The sequence below is a fragment of the Ambystoma mexicanum genome, chromosome 12 (assembly GCF_040938575.1).
Source record: "Ambystoma mexicanum isolate Mex_15411 chromosome 12, UKY_AmexF1_1, whole genome shotgun sequence".
Lineage (NCBI taxonomy): Eukaryota > Metazoa > Chordata > Amphibia > Caudata > Ambystomatidae > Ambystoma > Ambystoma mexicanum.
In genome coordinates this window covers 54472843-54500433 of record NC_090936.1, presented here as the reverse complement: position 1 = coordinate 54500433, position 27591 = coordinate 54472843, and the positions used below count along the sequence as shown (strand labels likewise).

The 27591-nt window shown below is 44.2% G+C and overlaps 1 protein-coding gene across 5 annotated transcripts in view; it reads left to right on the top strand.

Moving 5' to 3' along the window:
- Positions 1–27591, top strand: part of ANKRD26 (ankyrin repeat domain containing 26) — a 915250-nt gene that overhangs the window by 536483 nt on the left and 351176 nt on the right. For all 5 annotated transcript variants that reach the window (XM_069627947.1, XM_069627948.1, XM_069627949.1 and 2 more), the window contains 3 exons: positions 2757–2940; positions 6209–6352; positions 11102–12070. In XM_069627947.1, the coding sequence (XP_069484048.1) occupies positions 2757–2940; positions 6209–6352; positions 11102–12070 (1297 nt within the window). The remainder of the gene's footprint in view (positions 1–2756; positions 2941–6208; positions 6353–11101; positions 12071–27591) is intronic.

Sequence of the window (27591 nt, the reverse complement as noted above, 5' to 3'; positions counted from 1 at the left end):
AGACCCAGCCATCCTAGTCAACCAATTTAACAAAACTATCACTCATACAGTTGACACCATTCCCCCTTGTCCTACGTAAGCCTAAACCTATTACGCACCAAAACTCATGATGGAGATGTATTGGATTCATAAACTAGATACAGTTCAACCTAGAGGTCTTAATGAAGATTTTTGTCTTAATTGCTTCATTTGATCGCATACAGGTGGTTGCCACTTTTTTTTTTCGAGTATGACTGTTTCGATCGAGCCTGAGTAGCGAAATGTTAACACATTTATTGTGTACCATTTTTATGACCATTATAAGTTGTACCACTGCATTAATGTACCCTATGTTAGGTATTATGTTATACTCCGGGATATCCATTGATTCATGTATAGAAGACTGCTAACATCTCTCTGAATGCTGTTATGGTTTAATTGATCATTGTTCTTAGCACATGGGGACTGGAATGGACGTGTACCTAGACCTGTATTGCCCACGTGCAGACAGTATATTCTAAGATCTGGTATCCTCATCATGTATGCCATTTAGTATTCGGATTGTGGTATCACCATCAATATGATACTTTGTTTTTTAGCGTAGCACTGAATGTTTGTATAATCATTCACATTCTTATCAACATGTATTCTGGAATATTGTATCTAGCGTTTAGCACAGGCACTGTACCTCCAGGTACACTTGAATTAGACGAGATGAGGAGCACATGCAGACATTGTTTTCAAAATCGAATAGACTTATGCTTCTTGATTTCTGTATCTATATATATTCATGCTAATTATGTTGCTAATGCTTTTTTTCACCAAGTTTGTATTTATTTGATTTAGTCAGCAGAAAGATGTTGTTTGCTATGGTGTTTCACCTTTTGGTGCACAATGAAACGACCTCCAGTGTTGCAGGGTTTGGGCCCATTTTGTTATAGTTTTCCACCTAGATGTGATACATGTATGCAATGGTCTAGGTTAAGTGTCATTTTTGACTATTAGATGATGGCTGCCCTCTTCGCATACCTTTGGACCAGTTTTCTTTTCTGTAACCTCCAACATAACGCGCAGACCACGTCAGACGCACTGCATGTGACTGCACTCCCACTTGGTCATGTGGGCTATTTAATCTGTGTAAACCAGTGGCGGTCTTTTTGGACTCACGCTGGTGACTAAGTGATTCTACAGCCCTCTCTCCCTCCTGAGATAAGCCTGGCTGCTCTGTCTAGCCTACCATATACTCAGGTGGTACAGCCTTATACTAAGAGTGGAGTTTGGTAAGCTCTCAGTTGAATAGTTTTACTAAGCCCTTTTGGACTTCAGAAAACCTGTCCTAACAGCCTGTATGCTTAAAACCTGCTAGGGGACAGGATAAGTGGGATCCCTCCAGAGATTACTCCCCCTAGGGGACACAAACCCCAATAGAGAAATGGGTCACCATCGGTCCCCCTCCATTGCTAACCGCTTTGTAAGATATCTAAGAGAGAAGTGAAGCTCACTTCCCTTCAAAAAGTGAGGACAGGATAAAAACAGCAAAACGAATGGGGTTCTATAGGAAACTATGCAGGGAAAGTTGCAAAAACAAATCTTTCCCAACGCCAACCTTAGTGGACCTGCAAGTTTTATACAAAACCAACACCACACAAAATAATGTATAACCCAGGATCACCACGCCCTCCCCCACTGTCTGGATAGTACACCTATTTGTCATTCGGGGAAGAAAAAAACACAACTAGTCTTAATCAAAGATCTTAGAAATACTTATACCCACAAGTAAATTGCATGATAAATCTGTTAGTAATGTAATAATGTATTCCAAGGGATGAAAAACATTTTATGATATTCTTAAATACATTGATACCTATAAACAACACTAGCGAAATGTAAAAGTTAATCTAGGATCCAACATAGTTTACATACATTCCACAAATATGAATGCAGTTGCTTGACAGGAAAAAATTGTATTGGAGTGACAATTTCAATACCATTCTTTGAAATCCACTGGGTCTCTTGGAATCAAGAGTTTTCCTATTCCTCACTGTTCGGATGGATTTTCAGATCTAGCCTTTTGTGGGGTTCTGAGAGGCCACCCGAGTTGATGAACTGGGCCATTGACACTTAGTTCTATCCAAACTCTGTCAAAGTATGCGTGGACTGAACAGTAAGGCAGACTCCGTGAGCTGTGCACTCCAATACTATACATTTATTAGCTATTTATGGCTTTTTTAATTAAGCAGAAAAGCTGCACATGTGCAATTGTGTGCCCCTATGACTCCTCGAAACCACTGGAACAATATCGATGAGGGATGGGGGAGCAATATGAAATGTGTCCCCAACCCCAAGCCTTTGTATTGATATTCATATGACTGAATTAAATTTGCCTTCTTCTAGACTCTGGGATAAACATTTTGACTTTGTCTAACCAAACAGGTTTACATCTGATTGTTTAGTTGCCTTTAACAGCACATCTTGGAAAAGTCTTCACAAACCTCCTGTACATTTGTGGTGCAATTATAGTGAATTCATTGTTCGTGATCATTAGCCCACAGTGAGCTGCCACAAGAAAGGTGATGAATGTTCACTAGATGGTGCTGTGAAGAGAAATGGTACAGGTGTGCTGTCTGGATCGGGACAGTTAATTGGTGTACCCTGTAATGCGAACAGTGCTCTTCTATTGCACTGCCAGTCACAATTGCAATGCCTGTTTTTGAGAAACATTTTGAGATGTTGCTTTGTGAAATATGGCTGCATTACTGAATATTTAATAATCTCAGGTTCACCTTGAAACAAGAAGAAGAGAAGAGAAAGAGTGCAGAGATGCTGTATGATAAGAGCAGAGACCAACTGAGGAAAAAGGAAGATCAGTGCTGCAAAGAGATGGAAGGGAAACAACAACTTGAGCTCAACCTAAGGAACCTGGAGCTTGAACTAAGAACACTGCGGAACAGCTTAAAACAGGTTGGACTAACTTCTAAATCCTGCCTGAATTAAGCCAATCATTCTTGGCTGATATACATTTGCAAGAAACAGTTACACTATGAAGTGTTGTCATAGCAATATGTTAATTCTTTGTAGGCATATTTTAATTTCTCTCTGGTACACATTTTCTCCTAGCAAGTGCTGTCCTGTTCGTGAAAACATAAATATTTTAGAAGTCGTTGTGTATATCCACCTGGAAGAAGTTTTAAAAGAGGATTTGGCTGCACAATTCCAGGGGAATTTGGAAAGATTGGGACCATAATACTGAACATGGTTGAAAATAAACAAATATGTTGCAGTCTCCATTACTAAAACATTTAATTAATTTAAAGGTCGGATTAGCCATGAGTATGTTTGACACTCTGAATATGTGTTTGCATTTCCCTCCCGTAACTGAGATTGGTGGAGGCAGGTGTCACTCAAGACGTCATGTGAGCATGGATCAGGATATGCTTTACAGAGCACTGTGAAATTGAAGAGTAGTTCACGAAGAAGTTTTGACAAAGTGTCCAGCCTTACTCTGGGAACCTCCAGTGGGGCCCAAGGGCACTTGGTGCCACCTCAAGCAAAGAGATGATGTGCCCTGGTGTGGTATTGGGGATGCCATTCTGGTCACCCCACTAAGTGTCTGTCTCGTAGCAGGGGATAGTCACATTTCCACCAGGGACACTCCTGCCCCCCTTAAAGGGAATCCAAGAACTGCATTCCCAAAGAATTGCAGTGCCTATATGCTCAGCCTTCCTGCATTGGTGAAGAATCCCATGTAAATCTGCAGTGGGAAAGAGAGACCTGAAGACTTGGAGAGTAGTGACACTACTACTGAAAGGAGTGATTTGGGGAACTGTGACTGTAGTGCCCAAAGAGCAAGAAGGTCAGAGAAAGAGGTGAGACCTGGAGAGTGTTGGGAATAGTATCCAAAGGGATGAAGGTGGCAGAGATTATAGTGACCTTGAAATTGAAGACTCAGAGAGGAACATGGTTCAAAGGGGTGAAGGTGGCAGAATGGGAAGTGAAACGAACATTATAAAGATGAGTGATTGTTATGAAAAGAGAGAACCTGAAACGATAGATAGTTTATAGAAAGATTGAGTAACTGACACTTTGGACAGATAAGTATGAATAGATGAATCAGACCTTGTTGACTTAAATGGGCAGGGGCGTGGAACAAAGGAAATCATCGCGAGTAGCATGCTAAGCCCAGGGACTGAAGCCTAAGGAAGAGGAGCCCTAGGGAGAGTAGTTGGCTACTGTTGCATCCTGTCAAGCTCCCCTGTCCACATCAGGATACTGGGAGGTGCTTTGTTCACTAACCAGAGCCATTTTCTCTGATATGGAAGACGACGATTGCACAGAAAGAAACCGTCTCGAGGTGCAGACAGGGGCGTTGGCGGCCTAGCGAAAGGCAACAGAGAACGGTCTAGTAAGACCCGGTCACAGAAGAGAAGGAGAATGAAAGAGATGCTGTTACCATAAAAGCAGTGCTCGCTTGGAATCTGCAAAGAATTTAGGAGAACGTAGATCCTGAACCCAGAGACTTTTTTTCATAAGACTTTTCTCTTGTTACAAAAACCTTTCCTATAAAGGAAATCCCAGGAACCACTTGGGGCTAGGGAGGAGCCATTTTATATTTTTTTCCGCCCAAAACTTTAAAGAAGTCAGCGCCTTTGGACAAATACTGATATTTCAGTGTCCCTTTATTCCTACCCTGTTTATTATGTTTCCCCCAAACTGTCCCCTAGTAAAGCACGTTAAGTTGCTGAGTTTCTCTTGTCTTTGATCTCCTTAGGCGTTACAAGGAAATGGGAACATGATTGTCCTTGGCAGCAGACTACATCCTGTACCTGTTGAAGGCAATTAAGTTAAACCTAAGACTGTTAGAGAAGTAATTGGAATCACGGCAACGCCTGCTCTAGGCGGGAGAATTGTCTGCAAAATCTTTAGGTTGAAGTAGTAGCACTTCAGAGTTAAAATGATTTGAGGAGTGCACTGAATGGCTACTGAATGGCTAGAGTAGGATTTAAAAAAAAACATTAGTACCCCAATGGCTACCATTAAGGTGCATTGGACTACTAATGCAGTAAATCAGCTTGCAACCCTGGTGATGCCAACACTACATATTAGCTGCCACCAGCCAACCACTCCAACTGTTGTACGGTGATACAATCATCCTAGGGCAAAAATGGAGTGCCTGACAGACACCCCTGGGATGGGAAACCTTATGGAGGACCCAATTTCATATACCATAAGTATGGAAAAAGGGATGTAGTGGCAGGGGGACTACATCAGAGGTCCCTCTTACCACCAACATAAAGTAGAAACCCTCCAGAGACTACAGAAGGAAAATGCTAAAAGACTAGTGGTTCCATAAAATGAGACTCCAGAACCCCAATATGGAATTCTGTCCTAACACATAACTACTGCTGACAAATGCTAGGAAGATACAAAGTTGAATCCCTCTTCCAATGGATATTTTAACAAAAGTCTTCATCTATGGTTCAGAGTCCCTTTATCGCTCTCTGTCTCTCTGCCACCACTCAAGACCACCTTCCTCAAGGAGTGGCTCCTCCCTAACACCTAGGTCCACACACCCTGCACTCCCCACTCTACCCAAGACTCGGTGATCTGCTCCCCACTGTCTCCTCCCTGGTTGCTTGTAGATCCCTTGCTACCAATTCCCCGCCCCACCCTCCCATGTTAACTCCCTGCTCCCTTTTTTTCTGCTTCCCTCACTGTGTACTTCTCTGTATGACTTGTAAAGCGTTCTGTTGCTTTCCAAAGCTAGGGCTGCACTCCATAAATACCCTAATAATACTACTAATAATAAATAATCTGCGTCTTTCTCACTGTCTCTCTCTGGCCTTTATAATGGTTAAATGTAATGGTAATCTGTGCGCTCATAGCTTAGTCCCAGTCAGTGGGACAACTGAACACCATGTGCACCATTTAGGTTGGTTCTCAAACACTTTTATACCCAGTTGTCTTTCCAGACTACCCACCTGACGTTTTGTGAACGTTTTTAAATTCTGGAATGCATCTATGAAACACTTCTGCGATATAAACTGCTGTTGGTTATTCTGAACCATCTAGTTTGCACAATGTCAGTTGTCGGTGTTATACCATTGCTAGATTTATCGGTTCTGCTACAGAGTCTATCTTCAAAATCTGATAACTTTGTTTAAATGTGTTGCAAAATATTTTGTAGCAGAAAGAGACATTAATGTATAAAATATTTTGAACTCATTGTCAGGTTGAAGAAGAACGCAGTGAAGGACAGAGATTGCTTTCGCAAGAGCGCAGTGCCCGAGTTCTGCAAGAGGGCCTCTTGAATAGCCACCTGTGGAAGCAGAAAGAGGAGGAGGAAAAAAAGAAAATGATTGTTAAAAGAGAAGAGGTAATATTTTGTAGGAACACATATGCAGTGGCCATTATTTTGTATGAAATGAAAACCTGTGTGATGCGCATTGCAATGAGAAGCCACGTATGAAAGAGGAAATTTGGTGTGAAATCACATGTTCTTTGCAGTGTGCCGAACAAAAAAAAGTTTTTGCAATGACAGCCTCTAATTTTAGGTTAGTAAATTAGGAAAACGTATATGCTGCCATGAGCCACATTTTCCTAACTAATTAAAAGGAGTTGGGGAAAATGTGACTTATGGCAAGAAACACATTTTTTTTAAATTTACAAACCTAAAAATGGGAAACTTTCACGTTAAAGATGCATGACATCTTCGCCAAGGTCTCTGCGCCATCAGGACCCCTGGAGCATGCCCCACTCCGAAGGGGTGCTCATTTCAAAGATGGGAGAAGTCTTCAATGAAGAAGGTATTCCTCTTCATTTTGGGATAGAGCTCCTGTGCCCCAGATAACTGAAGGACTTTCCAGAAGTGTTCTATGGTGAGGGGGTGGGGGGGGGGAGTACTGTTGGAGCTTGCTTCTGACTTGCACGAGTTTAGTGATCTGGATGCATCCCTGAAGTTGACCATTTTCCGTTGCTGACTCCGGGGACGCCACAGGCTTCCTTCCAATGGCCGGTGGCCAAGGTGGTGGAGACACTGTGCTTGTCAGCCACTTCCAGGCCAATAGTTCATTTTGAATTTAAGGACCTAGGAAGGAGAACTTTCTACCTTTTAACCTTCTAGTAGAGGCTGCGGTACTAGAAGCCTGGGAACATCCTGCCACCATCCCTACAGTTGACCGGGACCTAATAAAGAAACCCCACTCTGCGCCTTCAGACCCGGCCCAGCCTTTTTGTCCACCTACACCTCTCCTGAGAGCCTGGTAGGGCAGGCAGCGACTGCCAACTGTGAGAAACCAGAGGGTGTCTCACCCGCTAGTCCCTGGGGATCGATCTCTTTCAGGTGGCCAGAGCACGGCCACTGCCTTTGGATCCAGACCCTGGGGGTGAACCAGTGCGGGAGGATCACCTGGGTTGAGGGGTCTTTGGGGAGTGAGGGTGAGGCAGCCGATGGTGAGACGCAGTATTGCCCCCTTTTTTGTACATCCAACCCCTCCTATTTTGTAGGATCTGATGACCCAACTCTTTCCTCCCTCCACCCCCACCTTTCTGCACAAACACTAGGCAGAGGAAGAGGGCGACTGAGAGCACCAAGACTAACTCCTATACATCATCCTGGACATGTCCCACTATAATCGGTCCAGGCAAATTCAGGCACTTGACTTAGTGCATACACCTAATTCCAATTAGCTCTCCTCACACAGATAAAAGGCGGAACCTAGAGACACACAAGTTGAGCAAGGTGGAATACGAGTACGAGCAGAACTACCAGGGCGAATGTGAACCTACTGGAGCAGAGTGACGGACCAAGGGACAAGAGCAGCGGGCTAAAAACACCAAGAGTTCCCTAGAGGAGGTTGTTGCCTCCACAAGGCTGCGAAAGACACATGGGGAAGGCCGATCCTAATATCGAAGCCTGCATTGTGTTTCAAGGACACCAGCGACTCTCCCGGGTGAACGAGAGTTGGGGAGGCGAGGCCAAGCCTATGGTGTTAACCTTGACTTGTAAATTGGAAATCGAAAAAGCAAGAGAGAACCGCACACAGCCACTGAGTTTGCCAGTGAGAGACTGTTGTATGCTAAGAAAGATTGAAGTTTGCAACAATATATTGCAAGTGAAGGCTGCACGAGTGTGAATGAGACGCGAGAAAAGGCAGACCTGCGAATGAACTTTAAAGCAAGAACAGCTATGGTATCAGCGATGCTAAGCAATGGAGTGGTGAGGCAAAAAGGAGTAGCCCGCTCAAAGCGAAAGTGAACGAAGCTAACCCATATAGAAGGAGAGAGGAAAAGCTAATCGAGGAAATCTGAGTCGAAGTGGTCCTGCAGTGACTTGAAGCCCTGCATTTTCAAAAGTCTTTGACATCCTAAAAGTGGTCTGAGCACGGCACGGGGGGGACCAACATTGAACTTTTGTTTTCTTTGAAGAGGTCTGAGCCCGACAGAAGGGGACTGGTGTGAACTTTTTTGTTCATTATTTGGGGAAGACTGGAACAGGGGCCCTTAACGTGGAAGGCCAGACGGGCATCGATCCACGTTCGGAACTGTTTCAGTGTTCAAGCCCCAGCCAGAGTGTCTCATCCTGCCTATAGAGACTACCTTATTCCCTGCTGTCTAAACGTGGGGAAGAGAGCTGATTCAGCGACATTTATTCTTTGTCGAACACTGATTTTCCTTTTATATACATACCTTCTTTACACAGTTTTCTGTATAAGAGATAGGGCAGGCATTAGGTTTTATTAGCATAGGCCATTTTGATTTGACAGACACGAGTAAGGCTGTTTTCTTTATTTGATGGTCGAGAGTCGTCTCGACCATCAAATAAAGAAAACAGCAGGGAATAAGGTTCTCCAAACCTCACAAAGTTAATTAAGATTTTACAAATTGTGTCTTTTGTATCAGTGTCATACTTGTGATACCATGACTACCCTACACAACCAAGAAGGCTTTTGCCTCAGGCAATCTTGCCCTTAGCGCAGCAAATGCTTCCTGTGCCCTAGCAACATTTTCCTTTGCCCGGCAGTCTCCAGTGCAACCAAAGGAATTCCTGATAGAACTGTGAGAGAGGCCTTTGAGATTTTTATTCAAGATGGATAAAAAAAGCATCCCAACAGATACTACAGTCAAGGCTAGACATGACTGTCATGCACAGGGGGAATGCATACCCCATCCGTAACCACGGATGCTGAATGGAGTACGACCCTCCCGCCTTGGGTGGCTCAGGGTTTCTGGTTCTGCATAATAGGTACCCATGAAGCAGTCAATGGGGTGAAGTGGATTTTGTAGAAGGTGTGGATAGGTATGGGGGTTTTAGGGAAACCAGAAAGAGGGTTAGGGTACATGATTGGATAGGTAGGGGGAAGCACAAGGAAAGGAAAAACTCTGCATAGCCTGATACCCCTGAAGGTGCAAATGCTCCTGCTCTAAACACACTGCAGACACTAAACCTATGTCCTCCAACATATAAGGCATGAATGCTACAAACAAAAGCATGTAAAACTCAGGAGGTTCATGCTTTGCACCCACATCGTGAATATATCTGCTTTGCACATGCAACACAACATATAACATAAACACAATGAAATGCTGACATACAATGTCCCTTTATTGGTTTTATGGGACTATAAACCAGGCACCTGCTGCGTCCTTACTACTCCCTCTATTTGATAATTTATGGTAATTCGTATTCCAACTTCCTTTTGCCTTGCCAGCGTTAAGTCGTGCTGAATTGTTCTTAATCTCAGGGCCGCATTTTTTAAATCACAGCGGCCGGACCGAATCACATGCATAATCATCAGTCAAAGATGAAATGTTGTATTCAAATCAGAGTTCACTTATCTTATGCTCGGGGAGCCGTAGCGGCTTTCCTGAGTGTTCCGTAGTCCGGCAGAGTCAAATGTGAGCATTTGGGAAAGTGTCTCCCAGAAGGAAAGCATTGTGACACTCGCATCGCCGTTGTTCCCCTCTCAGCCTGATAAATGCTCCGCTCGTGCTCCTCTGCAAACCTGCTTCTGGAAGTCGCTCACTGGTCCCACCGCATCCTGCCCGTGCCAATAAAACATTACCAGCAACCCGGCACTATCAGGGAGATCTTATAGGAGTCTCTGGCAGTACGTGTGCCAGCCTCGTTGCCACCAGGATTTTTGGGAAATGTAGTTTCCCCAATGCCTGCTTCCCAAACTCCAGCCGTAAAGGTACCCGAGTGTTCCCAGAGCCCCACAAAGCCTCACAGACAGGAGATGGTTACGGGCACGGTGGCGAGGACGGCACTCCTGGATGTGGTTCTCCGCGTTCGCACAGGATGTGCAGGTATAGCTCCTTGATATGCCTTTTGATGGCCGTATCCTATTTGGAGATAAGGGAGACAACCTCTTGCAAAGTCTTTGGGTCTGGCAGTGCCACAGCCTTTGCCTCCCTCTAGCATGGGTAGAAGGTTGGTTTTGGCCCTGCACCTCCTATCCCCTTTGGCAAACAGCAACCCCTCCATTTCCCTAGAGATATGGGCAGAGGGGCTTCCAGACGTGGTAATACATCTGTCGCACTACTAAAACTGTCTCCATTTGAATTATAAAGGTAGCACCTGGAAAAACATAACAAGGGGGTTGCACATTACTGTATATTTACATGTGGCGATATTTCAAAACATTCTTGCCCTCCATTGTAATAGCGATTTCTTTGTTTTTTCAATTGTCATGGAATCTTGTATTCAAATTCTGAATTCGTCTGTTCATTTTTTCTTTGGCAGATTATTTCTATAATGTTAAAATGACACACTTTTTCAAAACCACTTTGTAAAGACTATATGTTTACCATTCTTTTATTGTTTTTGTAAAAGGTGCCACACAGAACTTAGTACATCATTTTAAACATACATCTAATCCGGACAAAATTAACCTAGAATCTTCAGGTGGTTTAATACTAAAAGAATGTTATTTGTTGGTTTGAATATAATAATGTTGAACTATCAGAAAGCAGCCTTAATGTTTGAGAGTGAGGTCAACTTTTAGCACCCAATATGCTAAACAATTAGTGGACAGTCTTGTATACTAATGTGATGGGTTTTCATTTTTGGAGGACAAAACAAATGATAATGTTCAGCTAAATCATTTTTTTTCTGTTTTCCAAGACACTAACCCAGACGTCCGAAATTGGTGAACGAGAAAAAGAATTGTCACACAGAAATCACTCGCTGCAAGAAGAAATCAGTGTTCTCAAACTGGAACTAGACCATGTACGAACTCGCAACCAAGAGGAGGAAGGAAAAACTATAGAGGAAAATGAAGCCTTGAAGGAAAGACTCGAAGATCTTCGAAGGGACTTAAAATTAAACGAGGAAGCACTGACCCAGACAGTTTTCCAGTATAGCGGCCAGTTCAATGCTATGAAGGCAGAGTCAGCATTGCTGGCCTCCAAAGTAGAGCAGGAGAAACAAAGCAAAGAGAGACTGGAGACAGAATTAGAATCCATCCGCTGCCGTTTAGCCTCAGCTATTCAAGAACTCGAACATAGTCGAGCATCAAAAAGCGACGGGGAACGCACTTTCCAGAGGGAGCGTGATGACTGGCTTCGCTCACAAGATAAACTAAACTATGACCTGGCCAATGTTCGAGAGGCCCACAATAACCTGTCCCAGCAGCTCACCAAAGCTGAGGCCAAGGCTAATAGCTTGGAGAATGAACTTCATCGTATAACTCTCTCCCTACGGGAAAAAACACTTCTTTTAGAAAGTACTCAAAGGGACTTGAATCAGACACAGTGCAGAGCAAAAGAACTTGAGCGTACACTTCAAATCGAGAAAGACCAAGTTAGCAAAAGTGCAGTAAAGCAGGAGACTTTGCAGGAGAGATTGGCGCAGGTACATAGTGAAAATATGCTACTGCGCCAACAGCTGGAAGATGTGCAGAACAAAGGTATCTTGAAAGAGAAAGCTGTGAATGAGACCCAGGACCGCTTCAGCGAAATCTTCAGTAAACTTCGGGATGACACTGAAAAAAAAGTAAGCATGGTGGAAGATAGAAATAAAGAATTAATCACAATGTCAAATGACCTGCGGGAACAAATCCATCAAATCGAAAGCGACAAAGTTAAGCGTGAGGTAAGTGCAATCGTCATTTTAATGTTTATGATGTTTCCCACTAAGCCGCTTTGCACACAGTTTCGTTAAATATGAATATTTGACTTTGTGTATGTTGGGAGTATAAGGTGTATCTGCTAAGTGTGGGTTAGAGGGGCTAGTGGAGCACTTATGAGCAATCAGACAACCATGCTCCATCTGAACGTTCCAGTGATTTCTTTCTCTGTACTGTTTTCTTCTCTAATGTTTTGACTTCAGAAGAGTTCCATCTAGTTAAGACTCCCTTACAGCTTCGAGCTACGTTCTTTCTTGAATGCCGTATCCACCATGGAGAATGGTGCCAATATAAAAAATCTGAAATAGCGAATTTACTGTAATTTACCAAATCGATCCGTACATATTAATCCACAATGCTGTTCCTAACAGTGAACACTTTTCCAACCTTGGTGGATTGCTTGTCTAGGTTTGGACCCAAAATGTTGCTATGAAGAAAAATGCCACTTCTTCATTTATGTCAGGTTCTTCCATTAGAACTTTAATTGCCAAGGATGTATCTCAGAATTGGTTGAGAATATGTCGCCACCATTATCATTAAGTGAAGTTACATCGTGTGAGTGTTTTGGGTGCGAGCTGGGATCGGTAAGACTGAAGTCTCCCTTCCAGCACCATAAGGCATGCATCCAGAAAAAGGCTTTCCTGAAGGTTCTGCAGGTTGATTGCTTTTAACCACCTATATACTATAGGAATGCTCCATATGCCAAACTTTCCCCTCAAACACCTAGACAGTTGCATGGAGCTCCTTCTCTTCCTGAATATGGTTTATAGTTTAATCTGGGGTGGAGTCCATTAGGATGGCCCATGCAGCTTGGGGCAGATCCAAGCACAAGACTTTATACTGTCAGGTAGACTGCATACTCAGTGGAACAAAGACAGATGGGGCGGCGGGGAAAGGAGCAGGGAAAAACATCTGTCCTATCAGTGTTACAGGACAAAACCCTTGAAAAAGCAAACCACAGCTTTAAGGTTACGTTTCCACTTCAAAGTCCTTCTCTGCTATCGAAAAGCATGGATCGAATCCTTAGCCCACGGGAGTTTGACTGCTATTCACAGCCACTACATTAAACTAGTTGCTGCCACCCAGCCTGTCTGCGAGGAGAGCAGGCAATGGCAGAGATGTACACGAAACCCCCGTCCATGATGAGGCCATCAACAAAACTCTCATCTGCAGGAACGGTCTGGTCAAATCATCATACCCTACTGTGGATGGAACAGTCTGAGATGAAGGTCTCATTAGGGCCCCAATCAGTATCGACAACAAAGTTGTTTGCGAGGAAGGAGCCTCTGGTGCATCACTGTGACAGAAACGCCATTCTATGTACGGTGCGTCACTGTGACATAAAGGCCATTCTATGTACGTTTCTTTCACTGTGCATTCTAAGATGGCACTACTCAAGGCCCAATTCACTCACTCAGCATCAGGCAGTCTAGCTATTGGCACCTCAGCCAGATCCAGTCTAGGAGCCAGAGACGACCATATCACATGAGGGAAGGCTTAAGCAGCAATACCTATGGCTCTGCACAGAGATCCGAGCACATAATCTGAGCAGAGCAGCATGCTGGTCACAATCTGACTAACTTGTGCAGCATGGGCTCTGCAGTCCCCTGTTGCGCAGTGAGCAAGATACCTGCAAGCGCATGCTACTCACCAAGGTATTCAAACATCTGCGCATATCAAACGCGCCCCCATTAGCATCCATCTGTGTCAGTGTCAGCAGTGCATACCATTGCAAGGCATTATGGCATGGTTCGAGTTAATCACTAATCACCAGAAGTACCACCGAAGTACTTGGCTGTTGGGCTGTGCCGAAGATCTTCTCGCTGAATCAACATTTCCAGCGTTTCAAGATCGCGTGCTGACTGAATGCGCAAGGAGAAGCGACTCTACAACAGAAACACGCAACTAACTGGACATTCAAGTAAATCCCTCTTTCTCCATCTGCCACAAACTTTAAGTCCTTACTTTAAGGACTTGGACTGTGCCCGAACTTTGAAACACTCTGCTTTCTTAACTTAGGTTACTTTGCTCTACGTAGCGTTGTCACGCCGCCCTTCCCAGCATCCCATATTATTACGGTGCGTGCGCACGCACCAGGAGTACCACCAAAGTACTTGGCTGTTGGGCTGTTCGGTTGGGCGTGCACTAGAGAGATACTTTCTTTACAGGAAAACTCTGGGTAAGCTTAAATTGTACGGCAACATTTTCAAGTATAACCTTTCAAAGAGCTGTACTTTTTACTAACTAATATCAGAGAGAAAGGGACGCGTGACGTGTCACGTTTATTGACGAGTGTGATGGCTGCATGTCTTCGTAGTGGCCATATTGAAATTAAAGCTACAAGCAAACTCCGTAAGATTGATTCACACAGTGAAAAGTCTTGTTTGGACTCTCAAGAGTATGGCATTATCCACAGAATACCAACGCGCTTTCACAGAAACAAGTCTTTACCTGATGACAATTTCCTTGATGAAACTACTTGTTAAGACTCAGAATTTGCACATGAATGCTTGCCATTCAACTTGACATCTAAGCGGCAGGGAGATGTGGCAATGGCTTCCGAGGGAAAGGCAAATGAAAATACCTCCGGAATCAATTCAAAGAAAAGTTTCCTAAATATACGTGAAACAGATGACACCATTAGTCTAGGAGCTATAGAAGATACATCTTTGGCCCCTGCAGTGCTATTAGAATTAGAAAAAAGGGTGCTACTCTCTGCCGGACCTTCAACTCCGGTTACAGCCCGTCCGGGCCGCAAAGATAAAGTGCACCTTCATTGCAAAGACAAATTTATATCTACCTTTGCAGCGTATCCATCCGATTGTGAGGTGGAACTAACGGCTAATAATTTATTACCAATCAGTGTGGATAAAGAGGAGATGCTGGAGAACAGTGTTGCTCATGCATGCTCTTCTGAGGCCGAAACTTGCATACCTCCCATCCCCACTAATGAAGAACACAACTCAGTCCCACAGTTCAATCCCACTACATTAGCAGAAGATTTGCAAATATTTGAAACATTTTACCCTGTAATCTCGAGAATACTCAACTTGTTTAGATCGTGGAAATGACTATACTCACTACGAGCTTCGCGACATCAAATCAGCAATCAGTGATGCTCTCCAAATTAAATAAATTGGAGGGATTTATCTTTGCTGAGTACTATAAAAAAGGAGGCTGCATTTCACCTCCTCCACCTACTATCCATTATCATTCTACGGCCACACAAACTGATACACCTATTCTATCAACTGAGTCTGCACACAACTCTCTAGAGAGACCCCCAGCTTTTGCATTCCCTCAGTCATTTGCACAAACAGTAAATGTACCTAAAACCAGTGAGGTAATCCAAATTTTTACTCATGCCCAACTCTGCCAGATGGTTTGGAACCATGCAGAAAAAATGTATCAATTGCTATTTTTCAACCAACTAAATGAGGGAGAACCGAGTGCACTAGACGCACAACAGGATTACTTACCTCCCGAAACCAACCTTAATCATCCCGACAGCCCATCGGCTCTTAGTTATTCTGGATGAGGAGACCCCTAACAAAAAGTTTCCAGCAGCATGTGAAATGCCGTCTGATGACATCTACAAGACTACACATCAAAAACATTTTGCCTCGCGCAAAGAAAAAAGGCTATATACTTGCGCAATGAATAGACCCAATTTGCGAAAGGCTGCACAAGCGGAGGCAGAAATTAATTATAATAAACAAAAAAAGGAACCCAAAAGCAAAAAATCTGAAATGAGCAATGATACTTTAAACCCGAAGGAACACAAGCCCGTGAGGGATGCTGCCCTGACTAATCCCTTGAATACGGTTTCAACAGACCTAGGGATTAATGCTGAGGAGCTTACCCCTGAAAGTAGACTAGCTCTACAGCTGCAGTGCCACACGTGTAGACCTAGGGGAAAACATCTAACAAATGCAACGGGATAAACTGAGTTTGCATCTTCTCTCACTACCCCACAGCAATCATTGTTATCTACATATTATAAACCTATATCAAATAAAAGAACCAACGCTGTGAATAACGAAGGTGTTGAAGGTTCAAACAGTGCTACTGGGGGATGGACGACACTTACAGATAGAAAACACACTATGGAAAAGCGGGGGCCGACAAAAACATTTTAGCTCCCACCTGACAGGAAAATTCATCTGAACCTACACTTAAGCAGAACTACCAACTATTTAACGAGGTTGCTCCTGGGAAGGAGTGTATGAAAAAAAATCTAACTTTGACCCTTCCAACACTTCAATGAAGGTTTACCTACCTGAGGGTGTTCTCCCCCCCCCCCATGGTCGAAAAAGACCAAATACTGCAACAAGATGTCAATTCTCCCAATGATGAATCTGTTGACTCTTCACAGATCTCGAGCATCTTAGGCTGGATTAGAACTCCTGAAATAAATGGAGGTAAGAGCTTAAATTGCTCATTTATGCCTCAGGTATTCCTCCTGTCAACAACTACAGGATGGTACTCCAAGTGCAATCCACAATAATAGCTGAATTAAATTGGGCACACATAAGAGATCTGAAAATGTTAGGATTATCCTTATTCCCACTACAATCAATTGAAGAAGCAAAAGTATTCAATGAGACTCCCCTTCCAACTTTACAGATAACTAACCCAACATCTCTGGGGATGACATCTTCCCAACCCCCAGAGGCAGCGGTAATCGCTCAGCTAGCGGCCATTTCTTCCAATACTAAAGACTGGCCATGGTTATCAGTCCTACTGCGTTCGGGAAAGGAGGAACAAAAAATAACATCCACATAGTAGCAAAAGCTGGCTCAGGATGATGTCCTGGAACTCGTGTGGAAATAAAAATCTTTTAACTTGGGAACAAATGGACGTCATGCTGTGCCAGGAAACAATGTCCGCAAAACAAATTCAGATCAAAGGCTTTGTTGCCTTCCTGATGGAGACAAATCATGGCCTCAAAGGAAGGCCTTCAGGGGGAGTGGCGATTTTCCTCAACAACGAACTTGCATTCTCCCTATTAATGATCTATAGAACTCCGCCTTTTGTGGCCAGTGTCATTGAGTTGGGAGCATGCAATCAGGATTCTTACTTAATAATTTCATTATACTATAACCCATCTCACATGTCCATCGAAAAACTTTTAGAAAACTTGGGGAAACTGTTTGATGAGGTCTTCTCCCAGTGGCCACACTGTAAAGTAATTCTTGGAGGCGACCTCAATTCAGATTGTACGAAGCATCTAGCCCCAGTTGGAAATATAGATAACTTGTCAAAAACATCCCCCTCTATGACGAGAGGAGAACTATGGTATGAACTGCTGACTCAATGGAATATTGTGTTGACTCCGTTTGAGTGGGATGTATCGACACTTGGAAACGCAATAACATGAAATCGTGTATTGATTATATTGTGCTATCTGAGGATTTATCCCTAATATGTAACAAAGTTGAGATAATTTCATCTGGTTATAGTGATCACAGCATTTTACAATTAAGAATCCAAATGCAGATTCATGTTATGGAGAGTGACCCCCTCCACATTTTGATTGAAATTGATTGGCCAGAGGCTTCCCTAAGGTGGAACCCGTATACATGTGAGAGGCTCAATGCTCTAATTATAAAGCATCTTACTGTAAGAGTGAGGTTGGGTACAGTTAACAGCATTGACTCATTAACAGTATTAGAAATTGCTGAAATAATCAAGGCTTCATTGGCAGTCTTGGTTAGTAGCTGCAAGCAATTCAACACATTTTAAAAAACTGTTTTACGTAACCAGCAACTTAATAAGAACTCTCCAAAAAACGAAAAATGCAGAGATAAGGCAGTTAAAAAAATTATCACTCAATGATAAAGAATTCCAAATAAAAAAAAAAAATAGGCAACAGATGCCACAATAAAATGAAAAATCACAGAATCCATATTCATCACACTATTAATCAGGCACTGATCTCTAGCTATGTCGTAACGACAGATGATAAACTTGGGCATTACTAAGGGGGGATGATTCTAGAGTTAAGTGTGAGCAATCTTTTAACATTTCTGAAGAAACGTGGACCGTGTACTTGAAGGTGACATTGTCGCTTCCTGATAAATTCAACAATCGGTTATCCAAATTTGCGCTTTGTAGGGTCGAAGGTTTCAAGGATTGGTCTCTTGATGACATTTTATGCGGGATCGGAAAACTTAACAACTCAAAGGCTCCAGGACCTGATTGCATTCCACCATGTGTCCTAAAACACAATCCAGAATTGTGGACACCATTTTTAAAAACCCAGTTTGATGAGATAAGTAGTTCCTCGCAAATGCCATCTTCATGGTTGAAATCAATCATTGTACCCATTTATAAAAAGGGGGGGGGGATGATTCTGAAAGCTTTCGACCCATTGCCCTTATTGATGCAGGAGCCTAAGTATTTGCGATCCTACTACTCCAACAGCTACAGGCTTACCCACAGCAACATGCTATACTCTCGCGTTTTCAGATTGGTTTTCCAGCCCGAATGGGCACGGCATTCAATGCAACAGTATTAGCACACTTACTGAATAAAACAAAAAGGCCTAATGCAGGTGCCCTACACATGGCCTCAATCGATCTTTCTGCTGCTTTCGATTGTGTGGTTTGCACCACACTGTGGGAGAAACTCGAAAGTAAGGGTCTTCCTACTTATATAATATCTCGCATTGCGAAACTACACCATGGCACTTCCTATTTGGTGAGAATTGGCAATTCTGGTGCTACTACAAAACCGATTCCAACGGGGGTGGGGGTTAAACAGGGATGCAACTTGGCAGCCACCATGTTTAACCTCTACCTCTGTGACATTGAACAAATATGGCAAAGCGAAATTTCTTATCCTGCAAGGCTTGGGCATTTGAAAATACAATGGATCGCTTTTGCAGATGATGTGCTGATATTTGACGGCACTCCCTATGGTCTCCAGAAAAAGCTTGGCATATTTTCAGATTACTTGTTCAACCATAATTTGAAGTGTAGCGCGAACAAATCAAGAATCTTTATATTTAAAAACTAGAAAAAGAAAAATCACATTGTGAAATGGTCTATAAATAGCGTTATCATTCCTGTAGACACAAGTTTGAAATATCTGGGATATGATGTGACTGACTCTCACGCTAGAAAAATGTGGAGAACTAATTTGAATGCCAAAATGACTGTACTGGGTTCCCAAATGAAGATAGTATAGGCCAAATTCTGTAAATTTTCAATGAGGCCTTTGCTGGAATTCTACCTTCTAAAAGTAGAAGCCATTATATTGTATGGTCTAGACTAATGTCTTGTAAACATTGACTCCACACTCGACCAGATACAGGGTCAACTATGGAAAACTACTCTAAGAATGCCCAACTCACTCCCGAACTGTGTATTGCGACAGGAGCTTGGTTTAACTGCCTTATCTGCCAGATATCATTGGCAACAACTATCTAATCTGGCAAAGATGCTCTTTCCGCCACCAAACTCAATTTATGAAGAATTTTGCATCATGCTCCATAAAGGAAATCCACCATCTGTGGTATCCTTTCTGAATAATATGACCAGATTACTTGATGAATTTGCATTAAAACCAAATGACCTTGAATATCGTTATGTTCACGTAAAAAAATGGCTCTTTGAGCACGATTGGGCAAAAACCTTGAATGAGATGCACACTAAAAAATTTAATACGGAAGCAGCAGTATTTGTGGCAGCAAGGCTCCCCGTAGAGCATATCTGCTTACATTTCCGTGTAGTAAATTTCGAGATTTATACTTAAGATTCAAGCTCAACCAACTGCACACTTTAGAGAAAACAGCTCGTTGGGACAAGGGAATTCTTTTGTTTAGCAATGCGCTATGCCGCTTCTGTGGAGATAGCGCTCAGAAGGAAACCTTAAAGCACCTAATAATAGATGGTACTAATTTGGAAGCTTGTCCTTCCTTAGTAATTGGAACGGAATGACTTAGTACAACCCAAAATTCCAGAGAATGGTGCTGGAATATGTTTATCTGGGGTTTCTCATGCAAATCAAATCTTGCATTAACAAATTTGCTTGTGACTTTGGTTCCAGAATTGGACTATAAGTATGTAATCACAGAAATGTAAGGAAACTGTATTTTATGTTTGTGTGAATTCTGTTAAATCTGTTAGTGATTTCGAGATTAAGATCAGGATTAAATTTGTTCAAAATGTTTTATTTAAAAAGATATGGCTTTTAGAAATACTGGGAAATAACTTGAAATACAAAATGGAATATGTACTGAGACGAGGAGTTTTTAACCTTTTGTAACGATGAGTATGTTGTAAAAGTTTGTTAATCAAACTAATAATAAACAACTTTTAATTAAAAAAAAATATTCCTGCTTCCCAGCTGCACAATATGTCTTCAGTCACAACCCATCCGCATTTGTGCTCGTTTCTATTCTGCGTATGGATAAGGAATAGGATAATTTGGCAATAAATGTGCAGTTGAGCAGAGATGCACATAAGTAGGGTGATGAATCTGCGGATGTTGCCCCTTTCCGCCAAGAGAAAGCCTCTTCCCATGGGGTCATGGCGGGGCGGACGATGCCCAAAATTCGCCCCAGGGGTGTTGTACCGCAGGAGGATCACATGGGGAGGGATTTCCCCTATGGGACGACCATACCAGAAGAATGTGGTATGTTGCACCCACACCTACCCACTCACTCCTTACCAACTCTCCTCCCATTACCTCCTTCTACATCTGTCAGTCCTCCCCCTCCCCTTCCTACTGAGACGAAGAAGAGTAGAGATGACTGGCTAGGAAGTTGTAGACCCACCACTTAGACGTGTGTAGCCCCCGGCTCATATGGGCCCTGTTAGCTAGGGGGTTATAGATATATTAAAGTAGAAATAACCACAGGACACAGGAACTTTATTAAATGTCTTTATTAAATGTGGATGCTTAAGTGTTTTAACAGGGACTTAGACTTATCTGACTGTACCACGTTCCCCACCATGGGGGACACATAGAACACTAAAATGTAGAACAATGGACAGGTCTCCCCTGTCTATGGACTGAACTCACCTGGAGGTGAAAAGAACCATTGACAGTTAAAGGAAGGGGAAGCAAAAGGAAAGACAGAAAGAAGATCCCCTAAGGAAAGCAAAACAGAAAGAAAAGAAGACCTGTGGTCCTTAAAGAGTCACAACCTCGGGCGGCCTCCGAGGACCTCTTTAAATGAGCCAGGCTGCGTCTGCCAGCTGCAGCCCAGCGGGAATCCCCAGGCCACGGGTGCGGGGCAGTACCCATGTGGGAGCATGGCCTGGGAGGCAGGAGTATGCCCGGGCGGGCCAGAAGAAAAGGACTGGACACGCGTGTGCGGCCCGGGTGAAGATGATGCCCCAGTCGGTGCCGTGCGTGTTGGCAGTGCAGGCAGCATGGAGGTGAGAGAAGTCCCAGGCCGTGTGCATGGTGCGGCCCGGGTGAAGTTCATGGCCGTATGGGATGCCCGCCTGCCGCATGGCGGGCGGTAAAGAAAGGAGAAACTTGACAGCAATGGTGGGGCCAGCGAGACCGCCAGCACAGCCAGGCGGCCTGTGTGCAATCCGCTCTCCCCGGGGTCAGACAGTAAAAAGCAGAAGTTACCTGAAGCCCCAGCCGGGGCTCAACACAATGTGCATCGGCAGGATACTGACGCCGCCCAGGTGCCCGAGCATGGGCGGAGTCCAACAAAGACTTTCTCTGCTCACCGTTTTCAATGTGGAGGGAATGATAATCCCAGGCACTGCCACGGAGGAAATGATCAACAGACTTCCAAAGCCCTAGTTAAGGCATAACAATGAAAAGCATAATAAAGAAATTCTAAAGCCCTGAAGCCATGCATGCCAGCAGTATAGCAAGCACCAAAGAGGAAAATAAAAGGGTTGCTAAAGCACCAGCTAATTAATGAAAGCCAGGGCTGCCAAAGCCGCAGCAAAGCAATGGAGGAAAGTATGAATTTGCTGCTATCTTTGTTAGAAAGTGCTCCCCTGAATGGCTTATCCCGTAAAAGCCACACACGGCAGAGCGGGGCATTTGGACAGACTAACCAGGACTGAACGGACAATAAGGTACTGTGTTTGGAGGGCAACCTTATTAAGGGCAGACTGCAGCTGTCAATGTCATTTCTTTTAAAGTAGTTACACCCAGAAAGGTGCATGTGAAAAGTGGGAGGCTGTGATGTGGAAAAGATGAAGCCCATGGTGGAGAGCTTGAAAACCTGCTCATGGTTAATATGAAGAGGGGTTTCTGAAAGGGGTATCTCCTACTCCTGTAAATGCAAGATCAAACCTAGAATGGGGATTCTGGATTGGGGCTGGTGGTGATTTGAGAAAAGTGGATGTGTGCACATGTGTAATAAGTTGAGCATTGTTGTATAAAACTCTGTAAGGGCACCAAAACTCCCCTCCGGTGTACTGTGCCTTATTTAAGATCTGGAACTCGGTATTGTGGCCCATCTCCTGAATTAACATATTTTATTTGCAGGTTGCTCAGCACCCCACCAGAGCAGCTAGTCTGGGATAGTGGGTTGGTGTCAGTCTGTTCATGGCCCAGAGTATTTATAATACTGTGCTCACTCTGGCCAGAAAAGAAAAACAAGGGCTACATGAGGACGAGTAGGGACCACTTGACTGAAGTATATTGGAAAACAGGGACGAGGAAGAGTCCAGCCAACCTAATAAGGAGTGATCCTACTTATACTGAGACGAAGATTATGTGCGGAGCCATGTTGATTGCCCTGCGGAACCACAGTAAGCATCCTAGTCTATATGGACATAGCACAAGTAAAAAAAACTGAGGAAGGACTCGCAATAGGGTAGAGTCCCGCAAGAGCCAGCATGGTTCAGGAGAGAGGAAGAACACCGACAGGGACTCCGAGGTAGGAGCAAGAAGGTCCAGAGTCTGTCCTAAGCGGAAGGACTGCTTGTTAAGCCAACAAAAGGAGGCTCCTGGCATTCCTGAACAGCGGGAAGGAAGAACCGCACTGCATAACAAGAAGTATCATTGCGGAGTCACCGCAGAGCATGGAAGGACGAAGAAGATCGGGGCAGCCTCACAGCTGACTGCAGGCACCAAGGAAGACCCGTAGCCATTGCAGACCATGGGAATAGGTACACAGGTTGGCAGGAAGCTGCTGGGCCCCCTAGAAAGGCGTGGGAAGCCCAGTGGAGAGAGTGAAGTCGAGAACACAGGGTCTGGGTCCCTGCGTAATACGTCAGCGTTCCTGGAAACTCTGGAATCAGTGGAGAAGCCGCCATTGGCCTTTCCATCACGTTTCTTTTGTGAACACCACCCCGGTCTAGTGTTTTCTTCCTTGTTCTCCACCGGGCACATATAGCCAGCAGACTCCTCCCTCTCCTCGCGTTGCAGCTTTCACCCGCTTTTGGTTCCACGATTTGCTGTTGTCTCGCTGTGGTCTCTCTTTCTCCGGTTCTTACTGGATTCCATCTAAGCTGCCTGCTTACCTGCTGGGCTGTTCTTTCGGGCCTCTTGTCTTCCTTGGATTCACACCCTATGCTGGATTTCACACTGACCCTTGTTGCCCCTGATATACTGGAGAACCCTATTGGATATACAGATCCTGTCCTTTCCTTCATTACATCACTGGAAACGCCATCATGGTGGTGTTTTTTGTTTTTATGCCTATAGGCTTTTCCCCAATTTCAGGCTGTTCCAGAAGTTCAGCCCTTCTTTCCACCGGACCCCATTCCTAGGAAATTGTGGCGACATCCAGGAACAGACCCTATCTCTTCAAGAAGAAGGGGACTCCTCAGCGAAGCTCCAAGGACAAGGATACAGAGGATTCGGACAATCAGACGTTACTGCTTCTTCAGGTGGCATGTGAAGGGGACATTGGGGCCAAACCCGACACCCTGACAGATGGGCAAGAACTCTGTACACTTTTGAGCCACACTATAGTACTTGGCAGGACAGTGAGCCAAGTGCATCAACAAAACCAAACAAGAAAGGCTAGTCTGGGACCCGCACCCATAAGAGAAAGTGTGCTCTAGCACCTTGAAGAGTTTCTTGTGCTAGATGGAATTACCAATAAAGATCTCAGACCAAATAACCGGACAGAATCACGTAATATGGCAACTTACTACTTTATTCACAGTTTAATAAAGCAGGGTCATCTGGCAGACATCGGACTGATGCTTGCACACTCACACACAAACTTGATTGCACAGGGGTCTTCTACCCCAATATGCGTCATCGATGACGTCCTCCTATGTGGCAAACCATAAAACCTATTAGCGAGAGGGATTGGCTAGGGGAACATGTCTACTTATAGAATTCATATGGGTTAGTACTTCATTGGCTCTCTCTGATCTGTAAGACCACCCTCAAACTACCTCTAAATATGTATTTTACTGATTATAGCGAACAAAATGGCAGTGGATTGGTCTATGCAGCATTGTATAGCAGGGTGCCCCATAGACCCACTGATTTGTTGACATTCTCCCCCAACCTTGGACTTTTGACTCGGCTAGTAGCATGTAAGGAACCCGAAACAAAGGTGCTTGGATCACATCAGATTACTCCCTACTTTCCCAATTAGTCCATCTCTCATCAGACCGGCCATGCGCCAAAATTTCCTGTCTGTAGTTGACCTTATAGCCTGTTCTCTGTTCTAGGACATTCAAAGTAGTGAAAACACATCACTATCTTCATGCAAGGCTTAATGAATAGCCCTTGTTTTTGACTTCTGAGTCACATGTAAAGAGACCACGAATTTGTCAATTTCAGCCACTTATTTACTACTATTTGATTTAATTATAATGGGTGTCATTGCTCCTCTTGGTCTCTAGAGACTTACTCACTCTACTTTGTATAGACTTTATACACTATTAATTGTCCAATACTTGGCTCTCGTAAATGTTTTCTTTGAATGGAGTGTGTCCTCCCATGTATTCCTCATCTTGTGATAATTCGTTTCGCCAGCTTCGCTGCATCGGAAAAAAAAAAAAAGCAGAGGGCGCTGTGCTCGAGGCTGTGGCGTCGAATGTCCCTCGACGGGCTCCGTACCGTGTCGACGTCACCAATGATATAAATGGCTCGAGCTGCGCCCATTGGCTTCAGTTCCGTTTTTCCGATTGCTTTGCAACTCGTGAACGGCGCGCTTCAGGATTTTATATCGAAAATGTCTTCTTCTTCGACCGCTTCGACGCCCAAGACGAGGTTTAAGAAGTGTAATGATTGCGGATCGAAGATGTCCATTACCGATCCCCATCTAATCTGTTTATGGTGTCTGGGCTCAGACCACCGAACAGGCGACTGTGGCTCTGGTCAATCTATGACAGAGAAGGCCCTCCGTGAGAGGAAAAGTAAGTTGGCGGTGGGGCGGGAGGTGTCGAAGGGATCTTCGAAAGCCTTATCAAAAAAACATAAAAAAAATCATCCGACTCTAAAGGATCGGAACGCGGTAAAAGGCACTCAAAGAGATCCCGATCTCGTAGTAGGTCGAGGCGATCTTCTTCGTCTTTCTCAAAAAAGCTCAAGAGGAGACATAGATCTCTGTCGTCATCGTCCGATTCGTCAACAGAATTGGTTCGATGCCAGACTAGATCGGATTCCCCAACGAAATGGGAGAGCTTTAGGAAGAAAATGTTGCAGGTATTCGAGAATGCGGCCTTGACCCCCTCGAAAAAAACGCAGAAAAACCAGACCCCGGTTGCTCCTCTGGACGACGCAGGGAAGTCGGAAACTACAACGGTCAAACCGAGTAGTACCCATTTGTATTTATTTATTTATAACGCGCAGACCATCAGGCCCGGGGGCATCAGGGCGCAATTTGTACAACGGTTGCAAGGAAAAACATACAGGCAAGGAGATTACATTACAAAATTTAAACAATACCAGCAAATAACAATCATACTAATTACATATATTACATAGGTTACAATGCACTTAGGATTAACTGAGGAAGTATCCTAGTGTGAACAAAATCGTTAGCAAAAGTAGCAGGCAGGAAATGGAGTCATGGGAGGCGGGCCAGGGTAAGTAAGACAGAGATGTCGAGCATGTCTTAATGCTGGTCAAAGAGCCAAGATTTGGTTTTAGTCTTGAAGGTGTTGAAGGAGTCTTCGGCTCTGATAGTAGCAGGGAGGGTGTTCCAAAGTTTAGAGGCTAGGACAGGGAAGCTGGTGCCTCCCGCTTTCTGAAGCTTAAACCTGGGGATAGTTAGGCAGTGAGTCTGAGCAGTTCTTAGTGGTCGGGCAGTAGAGTGGCGCGAAAGCCGACTACAGAGATAGATCGAGGCCTTGTTGGCTAGGCATTTGTGCGTGAGGGCAAGAGTTTTTAGGGAGATTCTCTGCTTCACCGGTAGCCACTTTAGGCTGGTTCTGGTTTCTGAGATGTGGTGGTTGCGAGGGATGTTCAGGGCCGCTCGAATGGCATTGTTCTGGGTAGTTTGGAGTTTGGAAAGGTTCTCTTGGCTGGTGCCTAAGTAAAGAGCACTGCAGTAATCAATGTTTGCCATGATAAGTGTTCTGGCTAGTGTGACACTATTGGGGGTAGTGAGAAATGGTCTGCAGGCTGAAATGAGTTTGCACGTGTAGGCAGAGGCAGACCTAACTGCATTTGTTTGTCTCGATAGGGATAGGGTCGAGTCTAGGTAAAAGCCTAATGTTTTGGTGTCTTTCGAGACACGTATGGTATTGCCGTCTATGGTGAACGACTGATAAGATGGCTCGAGTTTGCTCAGGCGTTGTGAGGTACCCAAGATAAGGATCTCCGTCTTATCGTCGTTCAGACATAGCTGGTGCTGGGCCATCCAAGCTTGGATGACCAGGTAGACGTTATTGAGGGCCTTGGTGTCAGCCAGATAATCACCTGAGATGGGAATGAGTATCTGGGTGTCGTCCTCATAATTGGTGTAGGAGACACCCAGATAGTCAAGCACATCAAAGAGTGGTTTCGTAAAGATATTGTAAAGTGTCAGTGACACGCAAGAACCCTGGGGTACGCCGCAATGAATAGGGGAAGGATCCGCAGCTGCGGAGGGTGCAAAGACCCTCATGGATCTGTTGCTCAAGAAGGATTTGATCCAGGCTGCAGCGGACGGTGAGAAGTTGGCAGCAGAGTGGAGGTGCCTGCAAAGGATTTGGTGGTTAACCAAATCAAATGCGGCGGAGAGGTCGAGGAGTAATAGCATTGCTAGTTTGCCATTGTCCTTTAGTACTTCAATCTGAGTTTTTAGGTCTAATAGAGCCGTTTCGGTCCCATGTCTGGGCCGAAATACAGATTGTCGTAGACCTAACAGATTGTTTGATTCGAGGTAGTTTTGGATCTGCAGGTAAGCTGCGCGGTCCAGTATCTTAAGCAGAAATGGTACTGAAGTAATAGGTCGGAAGTTCGTGGGTATACTTGGGTCTAGAGAAGGTTTTTTTAGTAGCGGGATCACCCAGGCGTCCTTAAGGTTGTCCAGGACAATACCTGTTTTAAAGGAGGAGTTGATGAAGGCTGTAATGAATGGAGCTAAATCATGGGCAGAATCCTTAAT